At 40.1% G+C, this 17,673-nt stretch overlaps 1 protein-coding gene across 10 annotated transcripts in view; it reads left to right on the top strand.

Moving 5' to 3' along the window:
* Nucleotides 1–17,412, top strand: part of Cdca2 (cell division cycle associated 2) — a 39,434-nt gene extending 22,022 nt beyond the window's left edge. For 6 of the 10 annotated variants that reach the window (XM_031362953.1, XM_031362960.1, XM_031362958.1 and 3 more), the window contains exons 14-15: nt 13,340–13,511; nt 15,733–17,052. In XM_031362953.1, the coding sequence (XP_031218813.1) occupies nt 13,340–13,511; nt 15,733–16,892 (1,332 nt within the window). In that variant the 3' untranslated portion in view covers nt 16,893–17,052. Of the gene's footprint in view, nt 1–13,339; nt 13,512–15,732 lie in introns of all 10 variants that reach the window. The other 4 variants (XM_031362955.1, XM_031362954.1, XM_031362956.1 and 1 more) reach the window with 1 other exon arrangement.
* The last annotated feature ends 261 nt before the right edge of the window (nt 17,413–17,673 follow it).

The raw sequence follows: 17,673 nt of genomic DNA, 5'->3' as shown, positions 1-17,673 counted from the left end.
GCTCATCATCTTCCTTCTTCCCTCACTGCCCTGGTGCTGGGAACTTAAGTGTCATACCCAGCTCTTAAGAGTCTTCATGGGTAGACATATCATATCTTTAATGCTTTTGATCTTGAGGAAAAAGTTTCTGGGCACCTGCACCACCAGTTGCTTTTTTGTTCTCCCGGGTTCAGTCAGTCAGGCCACACTCAAACCAGGTTGTTAAGCACACATTTATTGAACTTTGCTTGTTATTTGTGACAGTGACAAAATGACTGTCACAAAAGCGTGGCTGTAGGATGGATCAATCCTCTGCGAAGGGGGCCACATACCTCCTGCACTGTGAGCTGCCCCAGGATATGATGCTGCACAGTGCCAGCATGATGATAGCGACCCTGGCACTCAGAGTGTCCTCAACCCCTGCATCTTTAAACTCTTCTTGTAACTGGTCATGCGTGCTACACATGGCCGGTACCTGCCTGGTGAATCAGCTGCTACTTGGACCTGTAGCCACAGTTGCCTCTGTCTAAAGAAAGATTGGAAGCCAGCTTCACAGGTGCTGGCACTGTTGTATGCTTAGCTGATTCAGCATCGCCAATACCATTCATTTCCCTTGACTTTCTGGTGATGCTTGCTTAGAAACGCTCACGTAGCCTCTTCTCTGACCTGAGCCTTGTGTCTGTCCATTATCCACTTTATGCCATCCCTTCCTTACATAGTCATTCTACTAATAATGGCACCCTGACTCTGGCTACCCTTAAGCTTTGTGATTGATAGCCACAATTTTGTTTCCTAAGTTTCCTGAGTTTCTTGAGCTATTTCCTCCATTCTTGTAGCAATTGCATTTCTGTGTCCTTTTCAGCCAGCTTGTCTACCTGGCAAGCATTCAGCTCCAAATTAGTTATTCCTTCTGCCATCTAATGCCACTGCTGAGACACAGGTGTGGGAGTGGTTCCATTTGAAGTCATGACTTCAGATGTTACCTGAAATTGAATCTTATCTTGCACTTTACCTGAATTACTTTCCCAATAAATATGGTCATTTAGTCACCTAAGATCAGTGCAAACTTTATGGAGTTATTTGCAATGGACATTTCAAAAGCATTTAACATAATAAAAAACTCACTTGCAATATTTATTAAAAGTTGATTTTTCTTCCACACAAATGTATTCCTTAGAATTCTACTCTCCACCCTAGTAAACCATTTGCTTTCTGCGACTTCATAGTCAGCATGGTTATATCAAGTTTTAAAACCATGTCTTCTTGACTTAAAAATTTATGTCCAACTGCCTATTTTACATACCTTCTAAAGTCACCATTTCTAAAATTAGTCCAGCTCCTCAGGAAACCCACATAAAAATTCCATGAACTTCTCTTTTGTTCCATGACACAAAAAGGATTACTCTTCCTTATTGATTAGTACAAATATCCCATAGTCATCAAATTCAGGAGAAACTGCATTTTTCTGCTTTTTTTTTTTTCTTCTTTAGGCTTAGGGAAATGATGGAAGATTATCTTGCTTTAAAAGTTCATTTAATGGTATACATGACATTGCAAAAGAAATTGATTTTTTTTTAATCTATAGCCTTAAAAAACACAATTATGAAAAGTGCATATATATTTCTTCCTAACTAATCAGTGGCCAGAAAGTTCAGGAAGGAATCAAGATTAGATTGCCCTAATCCCTTCCAAGACCCCGCTGGATTACTGTAATTGATGTAGTTTCAGCAGTAGAGGTAGAATAGCAATGAGAAGGGGTGTTAAGCAACAGATGACAGCCTTCAATGAATTTCTAGAAGACAAGGCAGATGGGAACATGTTGACGGATAGAAGAGGTGGAAAGATTTACAGTTCAGAATGTGCTAGGAAAGGAACTAGAGGGAGCTGGGAACCAGCCTGCTTCCGGGAATCCCAAGGGACTCTGGCCCAGAATTGGCAGGTACAATGGATGAGAAGCGTGAGAAGAAGTACTGAAAAAAAAGATTAATTGAAGTCTTGTACATGGAATAGTCTGCACCAGTTGGCATGCTATCCCCTTCCCACCCTGATGTTCAGAACAGATGTTGCCGTCTAGGTTAAAGCCCCATTCTGGCATTTGTAAATTCCCACAATCTTGACAGCCAACTCCTACCCTAACACAAAGCGTAAGAACTGAAACTCAACTTAAACTGTATTATCTTGCCCTGCTGCAGCCCACCTAACCACACCTGAAGTTCCTAAAGAAAATCTCCACACGGTAAGGAGACTGAGCTGGAGCACACAGGAAACTCTTAGCATCAGTGTAGTCTGTCCTTAATGAAGAGTCAGATCATTGACTGGAACCAGTGTTGTTTAAGAGAAGAGAACAATACTAACAAGTTAGAAACAAAACAAAAGCCTGACCTCAGAGACTAGGAGAAATACACACATATATTTTGTTAAGTTAAAGAAATTAAAGGGATTCTATAAAAAGGGGACAGAAAAATAATTATAAAAATGGAAATTTAGGAGGTTGCAGTTGGTGTGCACTTCCATCTGACTTCTCAAAGCTGCTGAGACATTCATCTCCATAAGTGGTCCAGGCCCTTGAACCTGTAAGGAGTAGACAGGTAGCTACAGTGCTACATGTCACCCATGCCAGGGCAGAAATGCATCAGCTGGCTAAGACCTGACATTCCCCTCCAGTGTCGCATGGATGATTTCAACTAGGGGGAAATGCTGCATCATGGTCCTGATGCACCTGGATGGCTCCCAAGTACAGGAAAAGGCACTATTTCCTCATGGTCAAGAAGAAGGTCAGTGTCTTAGTTCTGTTGCTGTGAAGAGACGCTCTGACTAAGGCAATTCTTATAACAGAAAATATTTCATTGGAGAGCTGCCTTACAGTTTCAGAGGTTTAGTGCATTATCATGGAGGGATGCATGGGAGTGTGCAGGCAGACATGGTGCTGGAGAAGGAGATGAGAGTTCGACATCCAGATCAGCAGGCAGCAGGAAGAGCTAGGCACTGAGTCTGGTAAGCTTAGCTGTCCACAAAAAGTCTTGCTGGGGTTCCAGTAAGGAAGCTATGTGAAGTAAAAATGTGCAACCGTTGAAAGCAACTGTCCAGGAAGTATCAGACCTGGAGGTGAAAGTTGGCCTTGAATCCTTGGCCTTTTCTCAGGCAGCGATGCCTGTAGAGTTCCAAACGTCCCCACAGGACCTGCGGACAGTGGGTAACTAGGACTGCTTGCTGCCTTTGCTCACTCAAGTCTTGTTCCCATTCCGTTTTGTTCACATTTGAGCCTTATTTGTGGAATATTCTAGTACAATGACTGTGCCATCAGATAAGTAATTTTAAAAATAGCAATAAAAAAATAATCTTAAGTAAAAGACCAGATTGGAAGTAAAACAGCACATAATCCACTAAGGGAGGCATTAAAGAGAGATCATGGCTTCTCCTTATTAATCCTGAGACTAGGGCTGAGCACAGGGGCATCTTCTCATACAGGTGTTCATGATGCTGTCTCTCATCAACATGACCAAAAGCTCACATCTCAAACCCATTATGGCACATCTCAGATGGTTTAATGGGTATCTGTGCTCTGATATGGATCTTTAAAAGAGCAACAGCAGAAATATATTAGAGAGAATGGCTTTGTAGTTTTTGAGACCTGGCCATCTGTATATGTGCAGTGCTAGGTGGTAGGTTGTGGAAAATACTGAAATAGACTTTTGTGCTTGTTTAATTGTGCATGCATTGTCATTGGTTGAAGAAAAGCCAATCTGGAGCTATTTAATATTGTATTAACTAATTCACTGTTTGCTTGTATTTAAAGAAAGATCAAAACTGTTTTCACCACAGCCCTTCCCCATATAAACATATATATGTAATATGAATATATGAATATATAATAGTAGTCAGACTGGAGAATAAAGGAACTTCCAAAAAGTAGAGTATAAGAAAGGCTTATCAGCCGGGCGGTGGTGGCGCACGCCTTTAATCCTAGCACTTGGGAGGCGGAGGCAGGCGGATTTCCGAGTTCGAGGCCAGCCTGGTCTACATAGTGAGTACCAGGACAGTCGGGGTTACAGAGAGAAACCCTGTCTCGAAAAACCAAAAAAAAAAAAAAAAAAAAGAAAGGCTTATCATAGGAGAGGTAGAAAACCCATCCAAGGGACTTCACTAGAGTTCAGAAAGGAAGGAGGAAATTTTAATAGAATAAATAAAAAATGTAACATTTCTCAAAGTTAAAGAGAGGGCTTTCAAGCTGAAGGAGCCTAAGAATGCCTGCTCTCTTAGTTAACTTTTTGGTTGCTATGGTAAAACACCATGACCAGGGTAACTTATGAAAATGTTTAATTGGTCCTAGGTCCCATGGGGATAGAGTGTAAGATAGATGGCAGAATAAAGGCATGGTGACAGGCAGTTGGAGCAGAGGCCAAGAGCTCACATCTCTGTCTGTAAGCAGGAATCAGAGAGAGCTAAGTCCAAATGGTGTGTGTTCTTTTAACTTCAAAACTCGCTGTGACATAGTTCCTCCAATAAGACCTAACCTAATCCTCCCGAAGAGCCACCAACAGGAAACCAAGTGTTCAGCTCTTTGAGACTTATAGAAGAGATCTCATTCAAACCCCTGCTCCTGGTACAGTAGAAAGGCAGGACATAGACATGCCAGTATGAAACTAAAGCACACAGATAATACAAGAGTGGACTTTGCTTATAAAAAGACAATCTGAGAGGCATCAAATTTCTCAGAAATTAAAATGCTTTCTGGGTGTGCAGAGATGCGCAGTTGCACTTTCAGCGACCACTTGATCATCAGACTGAGGGAAGTCCCCCTGTGGCAGAAGTTAGCAGAGATTTAGAAGTTCATAGCAATAGACAAAAAAGTACACTCAGATTTCTTTGGATGATGCAGATCTGGGCAGAGGTGAATTTGGGAGGATCTAGCTGAATCAGATAATCATTTGCCCTTTGACTTAGCATTCCTTATTCTAGGAATGTCTCAAAGATCCACTGACAACAATACAAAGAGATTTTATGTGTCCAAGGTCATTTATCATATCTCTGTAAGGCAGAAGAGTAAGCACAAAGCAAATGTTAGCTGATATGAGACTTGATTGATAAAGTAGACTATCCACAAACTAAGTATTACAAAGCTGTAAAAACTAGTGAAGAAAACTTCCATATGCTGCTGTGGAATGGTGCCAGAATATTCTCATTTCCATACTTAGCAAAAAAAGTTATAAAATGTGTATCAGAAACAGTTACTGCTTCTCTCTCATTAAGTCACATTTTCAAGTAGCATTTAAAATGGTCTTTATAGAGATTAAGCTAAAATGAGGTCATTGGGGGTAGGTTCTAATCAAATCTAACTGTTCTTATGAGAAGTAAAAACGTAGATATAACAGTGGTGCTTCCGTACAGTGGAAAGACCATGTGTGGACACAGGAGAAGGCCATCTGCAAACCAGGGACTTAGGCTAGACCAGCCCACACATTGATCTTAAACTTGAAGCATCTAGAATGTTGAAAATAATGTTAGCCTGCTGTCCTAGTTAGGGTTTCTATTGCTGTGAAGAGACCATGACAATGGCACCTCTTAAAAAGGAAAACACCTAGCTGGGACTGGCTTAGTTTCAGATGTTTAGACCATTATGGTGGGAAGTGTGACAGTGTGCAGTGAGACATGGTACTGGAGAAGGACCTGAGAGTTCTACATCTTGATCCGCAGATAGCAGGAAAAGAACTGAGTGTTTTACAAGCGTGGGTTTAAGCATCTGAGACCTCAAAGCTCACTCCAAAAGTGGCACACTTCCAACAGGGCCACGCCTATTGTGACAATACTATATCTCCCAATAGACCAAGCATTCAAGTACATGAATGTGGGGACCATACCTTTTCAAACCACTGCACCTACCAAGCATGTGATGACTTTGGAAGGTTGGTTCTAATACCTGGACTGCCATTATCTAAGAAAACAAGAACATGAATATATTTATGCAAACAGACACATCCAGAGTTGGGCTTTTGTTTGTTTGTTTGTTTTTATTTCCTTAAAAAAAGATCAAAAGAAATTTATTCAGTACTGGCAGCAGGGCTTACCTGTTAAAAGCATTTGTCAGCAAGCCCTGGGACCTGAGTTTGATCTACCTGATCTACCTTGTGGAAAGCAAAAATCAGTTCTCCTCAAAGTTGTCTGCTAACCTCCACATACATACTATAGCATGTACACACACACAAACACACTGTGATTTTTAAAGAAAAAAAATGTAAGCTCATTAGCCTATAGGGACTGGTAACTAGAATAGGAAAATACATGCTATTTTTTAGATTTGACTTTGGAGCCATGCACATGGTTTCCATGACTATAAGTAACAGAATTCTTTAAAAATTGAGATCAGAATGAAGCAGTTTTGCTATATCAAGTTTAACCTCCTTAAAAAGCTTTTAAAGCTGGAAATTGAATATGTTATAATATACTTAAGGACTAAAAATACAAAAAAAAAAAAACAGTGTGAGATACTCATTAATAGAAGTTAGTTTAAAGTGTAAACAATTTTATTTTTAATTAGAATTAATGCCCTAGGGCTGGATTGATGGCTCAGTCGTTAAGAATACTGGTTCCTTTTCCAGTGGGCCCAGATTCAATTCCCAGCACCCACATGGCAGTTCACAAATTTGTCAGCAACTCCATTTCCACACACAGACTCACATAAAATAAATATTAAAAAAAAAAAGTAAGACTTTACTATGATTAAGACTAAATTTGGAGCCTGGTGGTGGTGGTGGTGGCAGCACATGCCTTTAATCTCAGCACTGGAGGCAGAGACTGAGTTGGAGGCCAGCCTGCTTTATAGAACAAGTTCCAGGACAGCCAGGGCTGCACAGAGAAACTCTGTCTCAAAAGAAAAACAAACAAACTAAATTTGAAAGGGAATTATCAGTATGAGTTTATCAATATTTTCCATTTAAAAGAATTTCTACCCTTTGTGTTGGTAATAAGGAAGAGCAAGTCTCCCTGGTCCCACTGTTATACCTTCCTGCCACTTAAGAGACCTGGGTTCCAAGGAGAAAGGATTCCCAAATTTACAGCAGCATGTGTAGGAAGTGAACCTGGGTCTGTCCTCTAGTGCAAACAAGGGACTTCCATATAGCTGAGGTCTTATTAAAGGAGTCTTTGCTATCTGAAGTCATTGCAGAACACTGAAACACAAGTGCAGGATAAGGAGTACTGAGTAAACTGGTGGTAATAGTGCCTCATCCAGAAGTGCACTGGAACTCCAGTTCACTCTTCTGAAAATGGGAAGTGAAGCCAGAGTTCCATTTCAGGTAAGTAGTTGAGTAGTTTTAGCTCAGTCATAAGTGAGAAAACATCTGAGCTCCTAAAATTATTAAATAAGTTGGTGGGATAGCAAACGGAACACTTAGCAAAATGTGAGGTATTGTGGAGTTGAAAAAGTATATCCAGATTATATGTGACAAAGGACAGCCAAAATAGTTAAGGAACCCTAAAGCAAGAAATAAGCCTGACTTTTAAAATGGGTGATGGATGGATGGATGGATGGATGGATGGATGGGTGGGTGGGTGGGTGGGTGGGTGGAATGAATGAATTTTAGGAGTATATACAAATAGCCAACATATGCATGAAATGGTACCCACAGTATTGTCGGGGATAATGGACTCAAAATGAATGAGATGTCATCTCATACCTATTAGGCTGGGTGTTGTGGAGTGATGGTAGCTTTTGTTGAGAATCTAATGGAAGGTATCCATTGTGGAAAACACTTAGGACCCAGTAGTCCCCCTTCTGGGCATTAAGAAATGAAGTCAGCTTGTCAAAGGGATAGCTGAACTTCTATGCTTATGTTATAATGGCCAACATGTAGCTAACCTAAGTGTCCATAGAAGGACAGATGGGAAAGAAGGTGTATTTAGACACTGTAAAACTATCTGGTCACAAACATGAAATACTGTCATTTGTAGCAGCATGGTTTGAGCCAGTGGGATGTTGTGCTAATTGAAATTAGCTGACACAGAGAAACAATTGCAGTATCTGACATGGGATTTTAAAAAGTCAGATTCAGAAATAATGAGTCAGATGATGGTTAGTGAAGGCTGTAGGTTGGTGCAGATTGGGCACCTGTTAAAGGGTACAGTTTACCAAGCAGAGTGGCACATACTTGTAATCCCAGCACGTCGGCTGAGGCAGGAAGATTACCACAAGTAGCTCAGGCCAACCGGGGCTATATATATTGGGGCCCCATCTAAAAGGAAGAAGGGGACCTTTCTGAAGTAAATCACACAAGGTTTCCATGGTAAAGAACACACTTGGAAATTTCTAATCATAGCTTAAGTGTTCTCAACAAAGGAACTATGTGGCAAATCTGTTAATTAGCTCGATTTAATCATTGTAAGATGTATGTATATATCAAAATATCACCTTGTACACCATAATGTATGCAGTTTTAATTGGTCATTTACACAGATTGCTCCTGTAATGTTTGTCAAAACTTAGTCTCACCAGGCTTTCAGGTTCCATGTTTTAGTAGACACAGGATCATAGACATACACCATGACTGCAGCTACCCAAATCCAGACTTCAGGGACTTCTGTGAGAATTACTCGTGGAGTAAGTGGGTATTTAAAGCTCCCTCTACAGCATCCCCAGAGCAAAACTCCAGAGTGAGAGAAACTTAGAGCTTTATCTCCAAGTAGGTGGGATTCAGGCTTGATGGGAACCCTGAATTGGGCAACTGTAAGAGGGTGTGTTTAGACCAGCTAAGAAGTCCAAACTGAGGAGACAATTAGGGGAAATTGCTGAGTTGTGAGTATTTAACTTTGAGATCACTTTCAGAAACATGCAGCTGTAAGAAATAAGGAAGGATGCCAAGGACTTTTGTCCAGTTCTCCGTAATGAGGACTCTTGGCAAAACTAATAAGGATCACAGCCAGTATGCAAATAAAGTCAGGATACTAGACATGTTACTGACACAGCCTCTTCTGTTGTGCTTTTATAGCCATTCTCCTTTCTGTCCACAGCTCCTATAAATGACCACTCTCTGTAATTTTATGTTTCTAGAGACTCCTAATTCTCAGTGTTTTTCTAGGTTATCTATATCAATACTTCCTTATTAATTTGTTTATAATTATTTTAAAAAGAAAACTTCTCTCAATCTGGATATAGGGCAGGATTCTTTCAGATGAAGTCATAGAGTATTTATGATATGCTTTAAAATCTAAGGATAGGAGATTATAAATGAAACCTAAGTTCTGTGTTTCTAATTGCAGAAGTTGCTTGGTAGGTACATGAGATTCAGTATCCGAGTCTCTCTGTCATGGGGTATTTAACGTATAGAAATATGACCACAGTGTGTTTTGAGTGGAAAATGACTAAAAACTGTACTGCATCGTTGGAGCCATGTCGGCATTGGAGCAGAGCTTTATAATCTCTTCTTGAACGTAGTTTTACTGGCTATACATGTGCCAGCATTGCAATTAACCTTCAGTTTCCTTTTGAGATAACATGTCATGGTGTTGGGACTACAAGCACAGGATAGCACATCTAGCCTTTTTTTTTTTTTCTAATGTGTATGGGTTCATTCATCTATGGATGTGTGCCACCTGAGTGCCTGATGCCCTCAGACAAGAAGAGGGATTCTGATCCCCTGGATCTGAAGTTACAGTAGGGTGTGAACTGCCATGTGAATGCTGGGAATGACATCAGGGTCTTCTGTAAGAATACCTTTAATCACTGAGCCATCTCTCCAGCCACCTCCCCTATTTTTTTGATAACTTTAAAACCTTTTCTTCTGCCGGGCAGTGGTGGCGCACACCTTTAATCCCAGCACTTGGGAGGCAGAGGCAGGTGGATTTCTGAGTTCGAGGCCAGCCTGGTCTACAGAGTGAGTTCCAGGACAGCCAGGGCTATACAGAGAAAACCCTGTCTCAAAAATACCAAAAAAAAACCAACAACAAAAAAAAAACCTCTTTTTTTCTTTTTAAATAAATTATGTGACTGGAAAAAATGAAAAGCATTTACTTCTACCTTCTGCCCTGTGTGAACAATGCCTGATTTGGAAGGAAGGAAAAAAGAAGTAGGGGCAGGTTTCTTCCATTGTCTTCCACACACTCCAGGACCTGAACCAGCCTCACCATTTCAGATCACAAGGCTTCTCCCAGGGTTCCATGTCTTTAGTTACTGTGCTAGAAGGAAGGTGGTTTTGTGTTTTGTTTTGTTTTTATAGTAAAGTAAATTCCAGTTTGGGGCTAGTTTTTAGTCAGCTGATTAGATCTCATGTACCAGTAAGATCAGTGCTTAGATACACGGTAGGATAGACCTTGTTTTATTTTGCTGGTATGTTAGCTCATGACTTTAAAACAGAATTTTATTCCTCATTCACATGTCTTAGTTAGGGTTTCTGTTGTTGTGATTAAACACCATGACCTAAAGGCAAGCTGGGGAGGGAAGGGTTTATTTGGCTTACATGTCTCTATCACTGTTCATCAAGAGGTCAGGACAGGAATTTGGACAAGGCAGGAAGCTGGTTTTAGGAGCTGATGCAGAGGCCTGTAAGGAGGGTGCTCTTCACTGCCGTGCTCCACTCATGCTCCAGGCTGTGGCTTACTCAGCCTGCCTTCTTATAGAACCCAGGACCAGCAGCCCAAGAATGACATCTCGCACAGTGGGTTTGGCCCATCAGTCACTAAGAATGCTCTACAGGCTTGCCTCTTAGAGAGGCATTTTCTTCACTGAGGCTTCCTCCTCTCAGATGACTTTAGCTTCTGTCAAGTTGACATAAAACCAGCCAGCATATTCACATTTTAGCAGATTTTAGGTAAACTCAATACAGTTCATTTCCTTTGACATTAGTGTTTTTAAAATATGTGAAGTCATGGATATGCTAATTAGCTTGATGGAACCATTGCATAGAATATACATTATCAAAACATTGTAAGCCATAGATACTTTTATTTAGCAACTTAAAATTGCCTTAAGGTATTTTTCCTCTCAAAGCAACAGGGAGGAATTTCAAAGATGTAGAATAGCTAGCACCTAGCTTGGGTATGGTCAGGCCCTAACCAATTTACATTTGAGCTCCTTTGAGAATTTTGTTCTCTCAAAAAAAAAGGTAAGAAAAGCAAAAAAGCCAGTAGAAAATATGGAGTCTGATATTTGTTGTCCGTCTGTTTAGGAGCATGAGGCCTACCATGTGGTTTATGTACCCACTGTCCCTTGAAGCAAACTGATTATTCCTCTCCTACCATCATTTACAAATACCTTTCTGGCTAGGGGTGAGACTTGCCCATTTCCCCTCCTTCGTGCTGGGATTTTTGCTGACTTGAGCTTGTGCAGGTTTCATGCATACTATCTTGGTAACATAACTGTACCCTTATGTAGGGTATCCTACTGTGACTCCCATTCTGCAGAGGAGGACAATAAGGTATTGAGTTGACATTACTTGGCAGTTAAATTATAGAATTTGAACCAAATGAGAGGCCAAATGTTTCTCTTCTGTAACCCATCTGTGAACCCCACCTTAAAATATTTCTTTTCTCTTGGCTTCTACATCCACTGACCAAGCCAGCATTTCCTCATCTAGTCCATGAAATGTCAACAGATGTTCCATAAAAAAGAAAGTTTAATGGAAAAATATTTAACCCAGCACTTTCCTTATGTGCATAGAGATTATTTATGCTGAGAACTTATCACAAAATCACATTCAATATATATTGCATATCGCCAAGGGCAACATTCAGCTTGTAACATTCTAGAATTATTTTGGCATGGAATGTTGTGTTTGGTTTTGTTTTTACAAGTTATGTATAGACACCTCAAGGAATACACAGTTCTGTGCCATTTCTGTGTTCTTGAATCTCCTCCATTTCTTTACACCATTAGTTTCTCCTAAAATCTTGTATGCAGTTTCTTCAGGATAAGCTCACAGGTGTGTTTACCTGCCTCAGTATGCAAGAGCCACTGCTTTTCCTAGGTTCACTGAATTATACAAGGGCTGTGTTAGGTGCTGTCCCTGCATGGTTGACAGGGTTGTATATGCCAGCTTCCACCTACAGATACTGTTTCTTTTACTGTGCCGCCAGAGCATCTGCCCCAAGATTAGAATGGAACATTGTGTTCTCTGTGCATTGTGTCTTGAAAGCCTGTGAGCAGGATGCTCTCTTGCCTATGTGCCTGGAGACTGTGACTGTGTAGTGACTGCTCTTAAACCAGGAGTCCTTAAATACCGCATCCTATTTACTTTTAGTTCTCACTGGCTTTACTTCCATAAATGTTTAGATGGATTCACTTTCAGGAAGTATTAATTGTCAAAACATGTTTTATGTTGAAAGTCTGAGAATATCTTTCATTTCTTTTGTTACTAAAAGTCTTCCTTTGTTTCAGTATAATGTTTTAATTTCCCTTAAGTTTTTTCCATTTGGGACATTTTAAAACAAAACTATTTCTCAATGCTGGTAGGTCATTCTGAATTAAATATAATCCTGCATTCCATAAGTTATTAAAACACTTTTAAAATTGGATATTCATATTTTTATAAGTCAGCTGTCTTCTTATTGTGGCAGCCTGGCCTCTTTTACTATAGCTCAAACCTAGATCCTTTTGCGAGCTAGTCAAGTGCTCTCCCACTAAGCTATATCCTAAGCCTGTGTGATCTTGCTATTTTAATCATGATTAATTCATTTGTTACTTTCATAAGTTCATCCAGATTTATATTAGCTTTCAATGTTATCTAAGCACCTGTTGTCTCTTCAACAGGGTTTATGAACAGAAAGCAGCCTTCCATAGCACTTCAGTAGATAATTCATACTTGATTAACCTTTTTATTCCTTTTTTTGACCATATGATTGTTTGCTTGTGTATATGACTACAAATGTGCCTGTTGCCATTGGACCCTCTGAGACTGGAGTTGCAAACCGTTGTGAGCCACCATGTTGGGGGCTAGGAATTGAACTGAGGTACTTGAGAAGAACAGCCAGGGTTCTTAACCACTGAGCCATTTCTTCAGACCCTACATGCTAGATTAATCTTAGATTATCATACCTGGTTATAAATAATCTCGTTAATTTGCCCTACCTAACTGTATAGCATCTAATCTGCCATTTTACTTTGGCAGATGCTCAGTAGAAATAGAGAAAATCTGTACATTATTGAGTTAGGATTCCTAGATTATCTGACTTTATGTAAGCTACCTCTCTGGCATTTGAGCTTAATTTTTTAAATGGAATGAGTGATTTTAAGTTTTTGTTTTTAAAAAAGCTCACAAACTTCTAGAAAATTAATTGTATAAATGATAGAGATATCGTAGACATAAAAGGACCAGAATCTATCATGGTGCTACATCATTCTCAAGTTACAATGTCTTAATACATATCTTTTCAGGTTTTAAAAAGTTACAGAAAAAAGAAAAGAAAGGGGAAAAAAGGTGCTGAGAAATGCTTATATGGGCAAAGAATCATCGTATCTAAAAAGCCACTCCTGAGCCCTATTCCTGAGCTGCCTGAAGTCTCTGAAGCAACACTTCTGGCTGACTGCACACAGAGGACGTGCCCAGGTGCTGCTCTCTGGCCTCTAGCGTATTCTCTCCCATCCTGTCTGCTACCACTGTACTCTTTGTCCCTTCCCTTTTCCCATTCACTTTAATAAACAAGTCCCAATTTGTTACGAGTAAATGAAGTTGAAATCTAGAACCTGTGAAGAGGGACTTAGACTCTTTCAGAATCTGATGTAATTCTCACTCATATCAGAGAATCCAGACCCAAAATTTGTATGTAAATTTGGGAGAGACTATTTCTGTTTGTCTACCTTTTGCTTCATAAAGCATTTTGTTATGTTGACTTATGTTTGGTTGTGTTGCCACAGAAAGTGGACAAGAATTGGAGTTACAGATGGTTGTAAGCTGCCATGAGGTGCTGGGAACCAAACCCACATCATATTAGGAGGAACAAATGCTCTTAACCACTGAGCCATCTCTCCAGCCCCTGGAATGTCTTAAGTTTTAAACTGAATTTTCTTGCTCAAACTGTTGTTTTAGAAAAAAATACCTCCATTTAGCATGATGATTTTGTATGAAGCCATATTCAAAATGTCACATGATTTTTGTCTGATGTCACATGATTTTTGCCTACTTTCTTAAGTCAAGAAGAATGGTATGTATGTCACTATGGACTCCGGCTTCCACAGGTGTCTCTCTCAACATGAGTACAAAGCAAGAGTTTAACAGCTACTCAGAAAACTCATTTCAGGCTCGTTTTCTTTTCTTCCTGCCTCTATGTGGATTGCCTTGGAATGGGCTGTCTGCTATTTCTACCTGTTTAATCTGGCCTTGATTCTGTTTATATATTAAAATGTTACTGCCTTCATTGCAGGAAAATACTTCCATCATGTTTTTAATCTATAATTACTTTTGTCACCTGAAAAGAAGATTTGAAGCATTTCCAATTTTTCCCATCTTTTTCTATAACTTTCTCTTCCCAACACCTTTTTTTTTCCCTAGTATGCTAGAATATATATAACTCTGTGTGTATGTGTTTGTGTGTACCAATTTTAAAGTTATAAAAGAGCCTAGGTGCTATGTTCATTGTAAATCATGACCTGTATGAATCTGACTCTACATACTATTTTACCTGCTCTAATCATGAATGGGTTTTCAGATTGAAACTGATTTTTTTTTTAACTTTAGGCTTAGCTATTTTTTATATGTATCTTTCGTCTTTGATTTCATTTAAAAGACTTTTTATATTCACTTGAATGATGAGCTAAAAACATTATCTTAGATAATAGAGATAGAATCTAACAGCATTGATTTCATGTCATAAGAACTGAATTCCTCTAGATCCTTACCTGTGAATTGCAGCCCTCTTGGGAATCTAATGACCCTTTCACAGGGGTTACCTAAGACCATCAGAAAACACAGATATTTACATTATGATTCTTAACAGTAGCACAATCCAGTTAAGAAGTAGCAACAAACATAATTTTCTGGTTGGGGGTCACCACACCATGAGGAACTACATTAAATTGTTGTAGCATTAGGAAGGCTGAGAAGCACTGCCTGCTCCTTGTTAATCTCAAACCTTACTAGTGGTTTTCTCACCTATGAAGTACATGCACAAAGCCACGTGTGATGTGCTTACCACGTGTGATGTGCTTACCCAGAGGACGAAGCTTATTTAGTCAGAAAGGAGGAGCAAAGGCTGAACTCTGAGATTGTGGCCCATGGCTCTGTCTACAATTACATGGGAATTATTGGAAGACATGACCGCTGTACAGTGCAGCTGCTATGTCTTTAAGTACCCACGAATTCTGATTTTATCACCTTATTTCAAGAAGATGTTCATAGAAGAATTAGAAAGTTGTGATGTTCATTCAGGTAAATAGGAAACGTTCATTCAGGTAAATAGGAAACGTGGGAGCACTATTGGACCTTGTGTTCTGGGAAGCACATTAGAGAAAAGGAAGTCAGCAGTCTCGTTTTCATAGTCTGAAGTTGTGTGCTTTATTAATTCATGCGTTGAACACTTGTTTTCTTAACCTATGGGCTGGAGCAGTAAGAGGGACAAAGTGACAGATGAGAACAAGAACAGTGCAGTAAGAGGGACAAAGAATGACAGGTGAGAACAGAAGCCGTGTGATGAGTGTAGGCTGTGTAAGTTCTGAAAGCTGAAAACAACCGCATTATAGAGAGCGCATTTATGTACGTGAAACACTGCTTATTTAACAGGCATTGCACTGTTCCTTTGTAATTGAATCTAAGTGTGTTTATATGCCCATAGATGATTTCAACATACGTGATGAGCTGGAAGAAGTGAACTCTTTTGAAATTCCCACAAAAAGGAAGAGATGCTTGCCACAGAAGGAAGATGCGCCTGAGCTGTATCCAGCTCATGATCACTCTCATGTCTCTGATGTGAACTGCTACTTGTTGCCTCTCACTACTGCTTCTGAGGGAGGGCCAAATGCCAATACCAGAGACACGGGCATTGAAGGGAACACTAAAGTGGAGAGTATGTGTCAAAGTGCAAAGGAGCCAAAAACTGGGAGCAAGACTGAAAGCAGTCTTGTGCCTTGTGCTTCTGTGACTGAAGGTCACACCATGTCTAATAATCCTCTGGACAGCCCTCAGAGCCAGGATTCTTTCACGGCTGGTGAAAATTTGGAAAATCCTTGGGAGATCCTTACAGTTTCCGAGAGTATGAATATAAAGTGTGAGAAAGATGGTGAATGGCCAGCTCCACAGGGGAATCTACAGGGCAGCCCTTTCTCAACTGACTCAAGAAGAGAACGGAACTGTTCAGAAGGTGTCCTCGGTGAAAGCACAAAAGACCCCACAAGCCACAGCAAGAGTTCGGGAAGGAAATGTGCAGAAAACGGAAGCACTGCCAGTGAGAGAGAGAGGAAATGGAGAAGACACACTATGTGTTGTGAGGGTCAGAGTTCATACCTGGAACAAAACAGGAAGCCTGCATCTTCCTGCAGTGGAGAAAATTCTGTAGAAATTAGTTTAGAAAATCTCCAGCTGATTAAAGAGCTGTCTGATACCATAGAGTCAAGCTTTCAGAGAACAAGCAGTAAAACCAAAGTGAGGCGCAGCACAAGGCTCCAGAAAGACTTGGAAAATACAGGACTTGTATGGCTGTCTCCAAGTCCTTCCACTTTCCAGAAACCCAAAAGGAGAATGACAGTTTGTACCTTAGACAGCAGGGCATTTGAAAGTACATCCTCCAAAGAAGAGGCTGTATCCTCCGGACAAAACCCAGGGCCCCTGCCGTCAGTGTCAGGCAGTGAGAGCCAGGCTGCTGCGTCTTCCAAGCTGCCTAGGAAGAGGAGGAAAAGCTTTTGCGGGTCTGCCCTCCCAGATGCTAGCTGTACCACTCAGCCACCAGACTTCAAGAGAAAACCCTTTCTCAAGGGAGAAAGCTCTCAGCTGCCCTGAGGGACTGGGCCCAGGAGAACAAAGGCAGGAAAGGACAATCCCACCTGGCCTTGGCTCTCAGGGAAGTGAACCCATCTTCCTGTCTGCCTCTTCATCCCTACTCACACTTCAGTGCATTGCACATTTCTAATAAAAATCGTTTGAGTTATGACGACTTTAAGTAGAAATAAGTGAATTTCTTATCTTCTCCCTTAAATATATTTGTTTGTCTTTTTGTTTTGCCTTTATTTTGTTAAAGCATTTGTTTCTAGATCCAACAATGTGTTTCTGCAGTTTTATTCCTTTTAAGCACACATTTACTACTAAAGGCTTAGGCTGCTCTGGAAAACATCCTTTAGAATGACTTATTCTTTTCTTTGGGCTAAATTGACCAGCTTTGATGACTTCATTGTCTGCCTCAAATCAGAGTTTTCCTTTGCTAATTAAGTGAAAATGAGGCCTTGTATTGAAATTTTAATTCATTGACTGGAACTCTATAGATAAACTATTGTAAATGAATATGTAATTAAAAACAACTGCAGTCATAGGTAATTCTGAGTTTAATTCATTGTTTCCTATTAAATTTATATTTGAGAAGTAGAAACCTAAAAGCGGTCTAGAAAATGTGTTTACCAATATGAAGCATGGTGTAGGTTGCTGATTTCTTCTAAGTACTTTCCTGCAGTTGAACTTTGTTTCCTAATATCTATCCATATTATTGCTTGCCTGTTCCCTCAGTACTAAGCTTTTCACAACCTCCTAGTCTTGGTGGCAGCAATTTAAATATCTAAACCGCCGGTAT

The sequence above is a fragment of the Mastomys coucha genome, unplaced genomic scaffold (genome assembly GCF_008632895.1).
Source record: "Mastomys coucha isolate ucsf_1 unplaced genomic scaffold, UCSF_Mcou_1 pScaffold9, whole genome shotgun sequence".
Lineage (NCBI taxonomy): Eukaryota > Metazoa > Chordata > Mammalia > Rodentia > Muridae > Mastomys > Mastomys coucha.
Note: the sequence above shows the minus strand (reverse complement) of the source record. Positions and strands in the feature narration are given on the sequence as shown.